At 43.0% G+C, this 12,522-nt stretch overlaps 1 protein-coding gene across 1 annotated transcript in view; it reads right to left on the bottom strand.

Moving 5' to 3' along the window:
• The window catches only part of LOC135559963 (zinc finger protein 883-like), a 20,457-nt gene extending 10,398 nt beyond the window's left edge, over nt 1-10,059 (bottom strand). The window contains exon 1 of the mRNA XM_065000866.1: nt 9,538-10,059. Coding sequence (XP_064856938.1) covers nt 9,538-9,787 — 250 coding nt within the window. The 5' untranslated portion in view covers nt 9,788-10,059. The remainder of the gene's footprint in view (nt 1-9,537) is intronic.
• Nucleotides 10,060-12,522: the final 2,463 nt, after the last annotated feature.

Genomic DNA, 12,522 nt, shown 5'->3' on the forward strand with positions numbered 1-12,522 from the left:
TAACCAGGTTTCTAGAATATATAGTATATTCTAGAATTCATCCATGATGTCATAATGATAGTTTAACCAGGTTTCTAGGCTATATAGTATATTCTAGAATTCATCCATGATGTCATAATGATAGTTTAACCAGGTTTCTAGGCTATATAGTATATTCTAGAATTCATCCATGATGTCATAATGATAGTTTAACCAGGTTTCTAGGCTATATAGTATATTCTAGAATTCATCCATGATGTTATAATGATAGTTTAACCAGGTTTCTAGGCTATATAGTAGAGGTCGGCCGATTATGATTTTTCATACCGATTAATCGGACGATTTAAATTTAAAAAATGATTTGTAGTAATGACAATTACAACAATACTGAATGAACACTTATTTTAACTTAATATAATACATCAATAAAATCAATTTAGCCTCAAATAAATAATGAAACATGTTCAATTTGGTTTAAATAATGCAAAAACAAAGTGTTGGAGAAGAAAGTAAAAGTGCAACATGTGCCATGTAAGAAAGCTAACGTTTAAGTTCCTTGCTCAGAACATGAGAATATGAAAGCTGGTGGTTCCTATATCATGAGTCTTCAATATTCCCAGGTAAGAAGTTTTAGGTTGTAGTTACCATTAGTATTTCATTTCTATACCATTAGTATTTCATTAACCTTTGACTATTGGATGTTCTTATAGGCACTTTAGTATTGCCAGTGTAACAGTATAGCTTCCATCCGTCTCCTCGCTCCTACCTGGGCTTGAACCAGGAACACGACGACAACAGCCACCCTCAAAGCAGCGTTACCCATACAGAGCAAGGGGAAAAACTACTCCAAGTCTCAGAGCGAGTGACGTTTGAAACGCTATTAGCATTTCAATTAACAGGTGTTCCTCGTTAAAAGTTAATTTATGGCATTTATGCATTTCTTAACCTCTTGGGGCTAGGGGGAACTATTTTCATTTTTGGAAAAATAACGTTACCAAAGTAAACGGGCTATTTCTCAGGACCAGATGCTAGAATTTATAATATAATTGACAGCTTAGGATAGAAAACACTAACGTTTCCAAAACTGTAAAAATATTGTCTGTGAGTATAACAGAACTGATATTGCAAGCGAAAGCCTGAGAAAAATCCAATCAGGAAGTGACTCTTATTTTGAAACATCTGTGTTCCTATGCATCCCTATTGACCATTGAAAGGGATATCAACCAGAAAAAATGAGCGTGAACGACAACATTGTGTCAGTGGTCAGGTGGTCAGGTCAGGCTCTCAGAGTGATTTGTGCGTGATAGACAAAGGCGGCCATTGTTCCTCTCACTCCTACTGAAAAGCCAATTGTCCCGGTTGATATATTATAGATATTTGAAAAACACCTTGAGGATTGATTATAAAAAACGTTTGCCATGTTTCTGTCGATATTATGGATCTAATTTGTACATTTTTTCAGCGTTGTCGTGACCGCAATTTCCAGGTGGATTTCTCAACAAAACGTGAACAAAAGGAGGTATTTCAGCTATAAAAAATAATCTGTATGGAACAAAATGAACATTTGCTGTCTAACTGGGAGTCTCGTGAGTGAAAACATCCGAAGCTCATCAAAGGTAAACGATTTAATTAGATTGCTTTTCTGAGTATCGTGACCAAGCTTCCTGCCAGTACGGTTTATATATATTTTTATTCTACCTTTATTTAACTAGGCAAGTCAGTTAAGAACACATTCTTATTTTCAATGACGGCCTAGGAACAGTGGGTTAACTGCCTGTTCAGGGGCAGAACGACAGATTTGTACCTTGTCAGCTCGGGGATATGAATATTAGGTGTTCCACTATACAGTTAATCTGATATTCTATAAGAGGAACAGGAGCTCCACTATACTGTTGATCTGATATAAGAGGAACAGGAGCTCCACTATACTGTTGACCTGATATAAGAGGAACAGGAGCTCCACTATACTGTTGACCTGATATAAGAGGAACAGGAGCTCCACTATACTGTTGATCTGATATAAGAGGAACAGGAGCTCCACTATACTGTTGACCTGATATAAGAGGAACAGGAGCTCCACTATACTGTTGACCTGATATAAGAGGAACAGGAGCTCCACTATACTGTTGACCTGATATAAGAGGAACAGGAGCTCCACTATACTGTTGATCTGATATAAGAGGAACAGGAGCTCCACTATACTGTTGACCTGATATTCTATAAGAGGAACAGGAGCTCCACTATACTGTTGATCTGATATAAGAGGAACAGGAGCTCCACTAAACTGTTGATCTGATATTCTATAAGAGGAACAGGAGCTCCACTATACTGTTGATCTGATATAAGAGGAACAGGAGCTCCACTATACTGTTGATCTGATATAAGAGGAACAGGAGCTCCACTATACTGTTGACCTGATATAAGAGGAACAGGAGCTCCACTATACTGTTGATCTGATATAAGAGGAACAGGAGCTCCACTATACTGTTGACCTGATATAAGAGGAACAGGAGCTCCACTAAACTGTTGATCTGATATAAGAGGAACAGGAGCTCCACTATACTGTTGATCTGATATAAGAGGAACAGGAGCTCCACTATACTGTTGATCTGATATAAGAGGAACAGGAGCTCCACTATACTGTTGACCTGATATAAGAGGAACAGGAGCTCCACTAAACTGTTGATCTGATATAAGAGGAACAGGAGCTCCACTATACTGTTGACCTGATATAAGAGGAACAGGAGCTCCACTATACTGTTGATCTGATATAAGAGGAACAGGAGCTCCACTATACTGTTGATCTGATATAAGAGGAACAGGAGCTCCACGAAACTGTTGATCTGATATAAGAGGAACAGGAGCTCCACTATACTGTTGACCTGATATAAGAGGAACAGGAGCTCCACTATACTGTTGACCTGATATAAGAGGAACAGGAGCTCCACTATACTGTTGACCTGATATTTTGTCAAATTTCTGCCCTGCTTGAGCTGCCCCTGGTCATCTGTATGTGCTGTTACTGTGAAGTGGAAACGTCTTGGAGCAACAACGGCTCAGCCGCGAAGTGGTAGGCCACTCAAACTCACAGGACGGGACCGCAGAGTGTGGAAAGTGAGTGGCACGTAAAAACCGTTTGTGCTCGATTGCAACACACACTACTGAGTTCCCAACTGCCTCTGGAAGGCCAAGGGTTTCCATGGCAGAGCAGCCGCACACAAGGCTAAGATCATCATGCTCAATGCCAAGCGCCGGCTGGAGTGATGTAAAGCTCGTCCCCATTGGCCTGAGTGGTGTAAAGCTCGTCCCCATTGGCCTGCGTGGTGTAAAGCTCGTCCCCATTGGCCTGAGTGGTGTAAAGCTCGTCCCCATTGGCCTGAGTGGTGTAAAGCTCGTCCCCATTGGCCTGCGTGGTGTAAAGCTAGTCCCCATTGGCCTGAGTGGTGTAAAGCTCGTCCCCATTGGCCTGCGTGGTGTAAAGCTCGTCCCCATTGGCCTGAGTGGTGTAAAGCTCGTCCCCATTGGCCTGAGTGGTGTAAAGCTCGTCCCCATTGGCCTGAGTGGTATAAAGCTCGTCCCCATTGGCCTGAGTGGTGTAAAGCTCGTCCCCATTGGCCTGAGTGGTGTAAAGCTCGTCCCCATTGGCCTGAGTGGTATAAAGCTCGTCCCCATTGGCCTGAGTGGTATAAAGCTCGTCCCCATTGGCCTGAGTGGTGTAAAGCTCGTCCCCATTGGCCTGTGGAGCGTTGGCCTGAGTGATGTAAAGCTCGTCCCCATTGGCCTGAGTGGTATAAAGCTCGTCCCCATTGGCCTGAGTGGTGTAAAGCTAGTCCCCATTGGCCTGAGTGGTGTAAAGCTAGTCCCCATTGGCCTGAGTGGTGTAAAGCTAGTCCCCATTGGCCTGAGTGGTGTAAAGCTCGTCCCCATTGGTCTGAGTGGTGTAAAGCTCATTCCCATTGGACTGTGGAGCGTTGGCCTGAGTGGTGTAAAGCTCATCCCCATTGGCCTGAGTGGTTGAAAGGGATTGGGGAAGGGTTAGCTAACATGCTAAGCAGTTAGTTGGCTAATGTTAGCTAGGCTAGGGGTTAAGGTTACATGTAGGAGTAAGGTTGAAAGGGATTGGGGAAGGGTTAGCTAACATGCTAAGCAGTTAGTTGGCTAATGTTAGCTAGGCTAGGGGTTAAGGTTACATGTAGGAGTAAGGTTGAAAGGGATTGGGGAAGGGTTAGCTAACATGCGAAGCAGTTAGTTGGCTAATGTTAGCTAGGCTAGGGGTTAAGGTTACATGTAGGAGTAAGGTTGAAAGGGATTGGGGAAGGGTTAGCTAACATGCTAAGCAGTTAGTTGGCTAATGTTAGCTAGGCTAGGGGTTAAGGTTACATGTAGGAGTAAGGTTGAAAGGGATTGGGGAATGGTGAGCTAACATGCTAAGCAGTTAGTTGGCTAATGTTAGCTAGGCTAGGGGTTAAGGTTACATGTAGGAGTAAGGTTGAAAGGGATTGGGGAAGGGTTAGCTAACATGCTAAGCAGTTAGTTGGCTAACGTTAGCTAGGCTAGGGGTTAAGGTTACATTTAGGAGTCAAGTTAAAGGGGATAAGGGAAGGGCTAGCTAACATGCTAAGCAGCTAGGTGGCTAACGTTAGCTAGGCTAGGGGTTAAAGGTGAAATGTAGGAGTTAGGTTAAAGGGGATAGGGGAAGGGTTTTGCTAACATGCTAAGCAGTTGTAAAGTAACAACAAAAACATGTAAGTAGTTGAAAAGATGACTGTGATTCGAACTCACAACCTTTGGGTTGCTAGGTGTTTGTGTTTACATCAATAAATGATCTCTTCTCTTCTGCCTTTCTTTTTTTGTTTTGAGAGAGTAGAGGTTCCATCCTCCCTGGAGTAGGATCCTATAGGGTTAAAGTAGTGGGATGGAGTAGGATCCTTTAGGGTTAAAGTAGTGGGATGGAGTAGGATCCTATAGGGTTAAAGTAGTGGGATGGGATGGTGTAGGATCCTATAGGGTTAAAGTAGTGGGATGGTGTAGGATCCTATAGGGTTAAAGTAGTGGGATGGTGTAGGATCCATTAGGGTTAAAGTAGTGGGATGGAGTAGGATCCTATAGGGTTAAAGTAGTGGGATGGTGTAGGAACCTATAGGGTTAAAGTAGTGGGATGGTGTAGGATCCTATAGGGTTAAAGTAGTGGGATGGTGTAGGATCCTATAGGGTTAAAGTAGTGGGATGGTGTAGGATCCTTTAGGGTTAAAGTAGTGGTATGGGATGGTGTTGGATCCTATAGGGTTAAAGTAGTGGGATGGTGTAGGATCCTATAGGGTTAAAGTAGTGGGATGGTGTAGGATCCTATAGGGTTAAAGTAGTGGGATGGTGTAGGATCCTATAGGGTTAAAGTAGTGGGATGGTGTAGGATCCTATAGGGTTAAAGTAGTGGGATGGTGTAGGATCCTATAGGGTTAAAGTAGTGGGATGGTGTAGGATCCTATAGGGTTAAAGTAGTGGGATGGGATGGTGTAGGATCCTATAGGGTTAAAGTAGTGGGATGGTGTAGGATCCTTCAGGGTTAAAGTAGTGGGTTGGTGTAGGATCCTATAGGGTTAAAGTAGTGGGATGGTGTAGGATCCTATAGGGTTAAAGTAGTGGGATGGTGTAGGATCCTATAGGGTTAAAGTAGTGGGATGGTGTTGGATCCTTTAGGGTTAAAGTAGTGGGATGGTGTAGGATCCTATAGGGTTAAAGTAGTGGTATGGTGTAGGATCCTATAGGGTTAAAGTAGTGGGATGGTGTAGGATCCCATAGGGTTAAAGTAGTGGGATGGTGTAGGATCCCATAGGGTTAAAGTAGTGGGATGGTGTTGGATCCTATAGGGTTAAAGTAGTGGGATGGTGTAGGATCCTATAGGGTTAAAGTAGTGGGATGGTGTAGGATCCTATAGGGTTAAAGTAGTGGGATGGTGTTGGATCCTATAGGGTTAAAGTAGTGGGATGGTGTAGGATCCTATAGGGTTAAAGTAGTGGGATGGTGTAGGATACTATAGGGTTAAAGTAGTGGGATGGGATGGTGTAGGATCCTATAGGGTTAAAGTAGTGGGATGGGATGGTGTAGGATCCTATAGGGTTAAAGTAGTGGGATGGGATGGTGTAGGATCCTATAGGGTTAAAGTAGTGGGATGGTGTAGGATCCTATAGGGTTAAAGTAGTGGGATGGTGTAGGATCCTATAGGGTTAAAGTAGTGGGATGGTGTAGGATCCTATAGGGTTAAAGTAGTGGGATGGTGTAGGATCCTATAGGGTTAAAGTAGTGGTATGGGATGGTGTAGGATCCTATAGGGTTAAAGTAGTGGGATGGTGTAGGATCCTATAGGGTTAAAGTAGTGGGATGGTGTAGGATCCTATAGGGTTAAAGTAGTGGGATGCAGTAGGATCCTTTAGGGTTAAAGTAGTGGGATGGTGTAGGATCCTTCAGGGTTAAAGTAGTGGGATGGTGTAGGATCCTTCAGGGTTAAAGTAGTGGTATGGGATGGTGTAGGATCCTATAGGGTTAAAGTAGTGGGTTGGTGTAGGATCCTTCAGGGTTAAAGTAGTGGGTTGGTGTAGGATCCTATAGGGTTAAAGTAGTGGGTTGGTGTAGGATCCTATAGGGTTAAAGTAGTGGGATGGTGTAGGATCCTATAGGGTTAAAGTAGTGGGATGGTGTTGGATCCTTTAGGGTTAAAGTAGTGGGATGGTGTAGGATCCTATAGGGTTAAAGTAGTGGTATGGTGTAGGATCCTATAGGGTTAAAGTAGTGGGATGGTGTAGGATCCCATAGGGTTAAAGTAGTGGGATGGTGTAGGATCCCATAGGGTTAAAGTAGTGGGATGGTGTTGGATCCTATAGGGTTAAAGTAGTGGGATGGTGTAGGATCCTATAGGGTTAAAGTAGTGGGATGGTGTAGGATCCTATAGGGTTAAAGTAGTGGGATGGTGTAGGATCCTATAGGGTTAAAGTAGTGGTATGGGTTGGTGTAGGATCCTATAGGGTTAAAGTAGTGGGATGGTGTAGGATCCTTCAGGGTTAAAGTAGTGGGATGGTGTTGGATCCTATAGGGTTAAAGTAGTGGGATGGTGTAGGATCCTATAGGGTTAAAGTAGTGGGATGGGATGGTGTAGGATCCTATAGGGTTAAAGTAGTGGGATGGTGTAGGATCCTATAGGGTTAAAGTAGTGGGATGGGATGGTGTAGGATCCTTTAGGGTTAAAGTAGTGGTATAGGATGGTGTAGGATCCTTTAGGGTTAAAGTAGTGGGATGGTGTAGGATCCTTCAGGGTTAAAGTAGTGGGATGGTGTAGGATCCTATAGGGTTAAAGTAGTGGGATGGTGTAGGATCCTATAGGGTTAAAGTAGTGGGATGGTGTAGGATCCTATAGGGTTAAAGTAGTGGGATGGTGTAGGATCCTATAGGGTTAAAGTAGTGGGATGGTGTAGGATCCTATAGGGTTAAAGTAGTGGGATGGTGTAGGATCCTATAGGGTTAAAGTAGTGGGATGGTGTTGGATCCTTTAGGGTTAAAGTAGTGGGATGGTGTAGGATCCTATAGGGTTAAAGTAGTGGGATGGTGTAGGATCCTATAGGGTTAAAGTAGTGGGATGGTGTAGGATCCCATAGGGTTAAAGTAGTGGGATGGTGTAGGATCCCATAGGGTTAAAGTAGTGGGATGGTGTTGGATCCTATAGGGTTAAAGTAGTGGGATGGTGTAGGATCCTATAGGGTTAAAGTAGTGGGATGGTGTAGGATCCTATAGGGTTAAAGTAGTGGGATGGTGTAGGATCCTATAGGGTTAAAGTAGTGGGATGGTGTTGGATCCTTTAGGGTTAAAGTAGTGGGATGGTGTAGGAACCCATAGGGTTAAAGTAGTGGGATGGTGTAGGATCCCATAGGGTTAAAGTAGTGGGATGGTGTTGGATCCTATAGGGTTAAAGTAGTGGGATGGTGTAGGATCCTATAGGGTTAAAGTAGTGGGATGGTGTAGGATCCTATAGGGTTAAAGTAGTGGGATGGTGTAGGATCCTATAGGGTTAAAGTAGTGGTATGGGTTGGTGTAGGATCCTATAGGGTTAAAGTAGTGGGATGGTGTAGGATCCTTCAGGGTTAAAGTAGTGGGATGGTGTAGGATCCTATAGGGTTAAAGTAGTGGTATGGTGTAGGATCCTATAGGGTTAAAGTAGTGGGATGGTGTAGGATCCCATAGGGTTAAAGTAGTGGGATGGTGTAGGATCCCATAGGGTTAAAGTAGTGGGATGGTGTTGGATCCTATATGGTTAAAGTAGTGGGATGGTGTAGGATCCTATAGGGTTAAAGTAGTGGGATGGTGTAGGATCCTATAGGGTTAAAGTAGTGGGATGGTGTAGGATCCTATAGGGTTAAAGTAGTGGTATGGGTTGGTGTAGGATCCTATAGGGTTAAAGTAGTGGGATGGTGTAGGATCCTTCAGGGTTAAAGTAGTGGGATGGTGTAGGATCCTATAGGGTTAAAGTAGTGGGATGGTGTAGGATCCTATAGGGTTAAAGTAGTGGGATGGTGTAGGATCCTTTAGGGTTAAAGTAGTGGGATGGTGTAGGATCCTATAGGGTTAAAGTAGTGGGATGGGATGGTGTTGGATCCTTTAGGGTTAAAGTAGTGGGATGGTGTAGGATCCTATAGGGTTAAAGTAGTGGTATGGGTTGGTGTAGGATCCAATAGGGCTAAAGTAGTGGGATGGGATGGTGTTGGATCCTTTAGGGTTAAAGTAGTGGGATGGTGTAGGATCCTTTAGGGTTAAAGTAGTGGGATGGTGTAGGATCCTTTAGGGTTAAAGTAGTGGGATGGAGTAGGATCCTTTAGGGTTAAAGTAGTGGGATGGTGTAGGATCCTTTAGGGTTAAAGTAGTGGGATGGTGTTGGATCCTTTAGGGCTAAAGTAGTGGGATGGTGTAGGATCCTTTAGGGTTAAAGTAGTGGGATGGTGTAGGATCCTTTAGGGTTAAAGTAGTGGGATGGGTTGGTGTAGGATCCAATAGGGTTAAAGTAGTGGGATGGTGTAGGATCCTTTAGGGCTAAAGTAGTGGGATGGTGTAGGATCCTATAGGGTTAAAGTAGTGGGATGGTGTAGGATCCTTTAGGGCTAAAGTAGTGGGATGGAGTAGGATCCTTTAGGGTTAAAGTAGTGGGATGGAGTAGGATCCTTTAGGGTTAAAGTAGTGGGATGGGATGGTGTGTTTTGGGGGGATAGTGTATAGCTGCAGGGTTAGATGGTGGTGCAATTTACATTTTTCCTCATTCCCGTTTTTTGGGGGATACCAAAATATGCCAAAACTGCGCTCTGACCTGCGAAAGGCAGCAATATGCAATACAGCGTCTAGTCTGACGAAAAGTCACACGAAGAAGAAGAAGAACAAGGGTTCAGAGAGCAAGACCTGGACCAGATTGTGACAACAACAACAACAACAACAACATATAAGACCGTTTTGATAGTGGGAGTGTGACTCTGTTAGCTTGCCCTTTAATTCAACAACAGTTTATGTTTTTAAGACCGTACTTACTGGTGTTAATCCGATCTCCTGTCTCTTCCTCTTCCAATGTGACAGTTATCTCTCCCTTCTCCTTCACTCCCAACACAGTAACCTCCTCTTCCTCTTTCACTGTAACATCCTGCTCTTCCTCTACTTTTGTTACTGTGACATCCTCCTCTTGATTCTCCTCTTTCACGACAACATTCAGCCACAGACCCTCTTTCTCCGTCCAGCAGACCTCCTCCTCTTCATCAGGAGGCGAGTAGCTTGGTGAACTCATGGTCGGGGATGAGGGCTAACAGTTAGCTAACAAGGCTAATGCTAACTTAACCAGCCAGCTACCGTTAGCTAACAAGGCTAATGCTAACTTAACCAGCCAGCTACCGTTAGCTAACTAATAACAATAACAACGTAAATATGCAATGAACTTATATAATTAGCTAGATTGACAGAAGTGTGTTCAAAACACAGTGGCTAATATACATTAAAGCGGGTTAATATTTCGGCTAGCAAGCTACCATGGTGGCTGACCCAGTTTCCAATGAACTATAAAATAACGTGGCTGGGTTGTCCCTAGTTACCACAGCCACAAAGTCAGCATTAGCTTCGGTAAAAAAAAATTAAAAATGCAAATACAAATAGTAATTTTTATTTTTGGGTCTTAATTTAAAAGTTAGGGTTGGACATAAGGTTATTCATGTGGTTAAGATTAGGTTTAAATGGTTGTTTTTTTAAATCTGATTTTTAATTCGAATAGAGGTTGTAGAAATGGGCGTGGTTTATTTCTTTGTGACTGTGGTAACTAGTGTCGACCGAATAGCTTATTTTTGAAGAAGCGTCCGGTCTACTTGCGCCTGACTCCCGGGGAAGACCTGCCTGAAACACACACATCGCCGTCTGCTGACCGGAGTGTGTAACGCAGTTTGAGGGAAAGTTTTTTTTTTACATTTTCAAACAAAAAGTTAATCATTTTCTTCAACGATTTTATTTTCAAGAATTACATATACATATATATATAGAGGGAACCACAAAATTCAAATTGAACATTTAGATTGGGATCGCTCCACACAGTCGACTCATTGCAGTTCTTTACGGAAGCCCTCTCTCAACACAGTAGCAGTTCTCTACGGAACCTCTAAAGCTACATTTTTAAATAATATGTAAAGTTATATGTAGAACCTAGTCCCCAAAGCCTGACATGTTGCATGTTATGAAGGTGGACTTGGTGGCGTTTATTGCATTGGTAAACAAGTGCACAGCGTAAACAGAGAGAAAACACATTTTTCTTGGATTTATCATTGTGAGTGCGACTGAGCGCATCACAGGGAATCCTGCCGATGAATGCTTCGTCCTGACCGGAAGCTGAGCCTGTGACACCTTAAAGTTGGTTAGAGTTCCGATATTCGCTAGACAGTCAGACCTTTAAACTTCGCAAACGATGTGACCGTCATACCTCAGGTTAACCTCTGTTAGGAAAGACATTCCACAGGTATTTTCCCGATTACTCCCCGAGTTTCATACTCACACGGCAAAACCTCAACCATTCTGGTGCATCGTCAAAAGCAACTAGTTTAGGGACCGTCAACAAAGTGCAAAGTCGATTGTCCATTATTCCTTACTTAGAGAGGCATGTTGCATACTCTTGGGATTTCTCATACAATTATTCAAATTTGTAGATATATACACTACCAGCCAAATGTTTGGACACACCTACTCATTCAAGGGTTTTTCTTTATTTGTACTATGTTCTACATTGTAGAATAATAGTGAAGACATCAAAACTATGAGAACACATATGGAATCATGTAGTAACCAAAACAAGTGTTAAACAAATCTAAATATATTTTAGATTGTTCAAAGTAGCCACCCTTTGCCCTTGATAACAGAGTTGCACACTCTTGAGATTCTCTCAACCAGCTTCACCAGGAATTATTTGCCAACAGTCTTGGAAGGAATTCCCACATATGCTGAGTACTTGTTGGCTGCTTTTCCTTCAGTCTGCGGTCTAACTCATCCCAAGCCATCTCAATTGGGTTGAGGTCGGGGGATTGTGATGCAGCACTCCCTCACTCTCCTTCTTGGTCAAATAGTCCTTACACAGCCTGGAGGTGTGTTGGGTCATTGTCCATTTGAAAAACAAATGATAGTCCCACTAAGCCCAAACCAGATGGAATGGCATATAGCTGCAAAATACTGTGGTATCCATGCTGGTTAAGTGTGCCTTGAAATCGAAATAAGTCACTGATAGTGTCAACAGCAAAGCACCCCACACCATCACACCGCCTCCTCCATGCTTCACGGTGGGAAATAGACATGCAGATATCATCCGTTCACCTCTGCATCTCACGAAGACACGGCGGTTGGAAAGGACAGATTTCCACCGGTCTAACGTTCATTGCTCGTGTTTCTTGGCCCAAGCAAGTCTCCTCTTATTACTGGTGTCCTTTAGTAGTGGTTTCTTTTAGGAATTCTACCATGAAGGCCTGATTCACACAGTCTCCTCTGAACAGTTGATGTTGAGATGTTACTTGAACTCTGTGAAGCATTTATTTGGGCTGCAATTTCTGAGGCTGTAAAAATCTAATGAACTTACCCTCTGGGTCTTCCTTTCCTGTGGCGGTCCTCATGAGAGCCATTTTCATCATAGTGCTTGATTGTTTTTGCTACTGCACTTGAAGAAACTTTGAAAGTTCTATACATTTTTCAGAATTGACTGAACTTCATGTGATGATGGCCTGTTGTTTGGTCTTTCACCAAATCACCCCTACCTTGTCACAACACAACGGATTGGCTCAAACACATTAAGAAGGAAAGAAATTCCACAAATTAACTTTTAACAAGGCACACCTGTAAATTGAAATGCATTCCAGGTGACTACCTCATGAAGCTGGTTGAGAGAATGCCAGGATTGTGCAAAGCTGTCATCAAGGCCAAGGGTGGCTACTTTGAAGAATTTAAAACATGACATATTTTTCAGTTCTATTTTTTGTTTCATCCGACCAGAGGATATTTCTC

The sequence above is a fragment of the Oncorhynchus nerka genome, linkage group LG15 (genome assembly GCF_034236695.1).
Source record: "Oncorhynchus nerka isolate Pitt River linkage group LG15, Oner_Uvic_2.0, whole genome shotgun sequence".
Lineage (NCBI taxonomy): Eukaryota > Metazoa > Chordata > Actinopteri > Salmoniformes > Salmonidae > Oncorhynchus > Oncorhynchus nerka.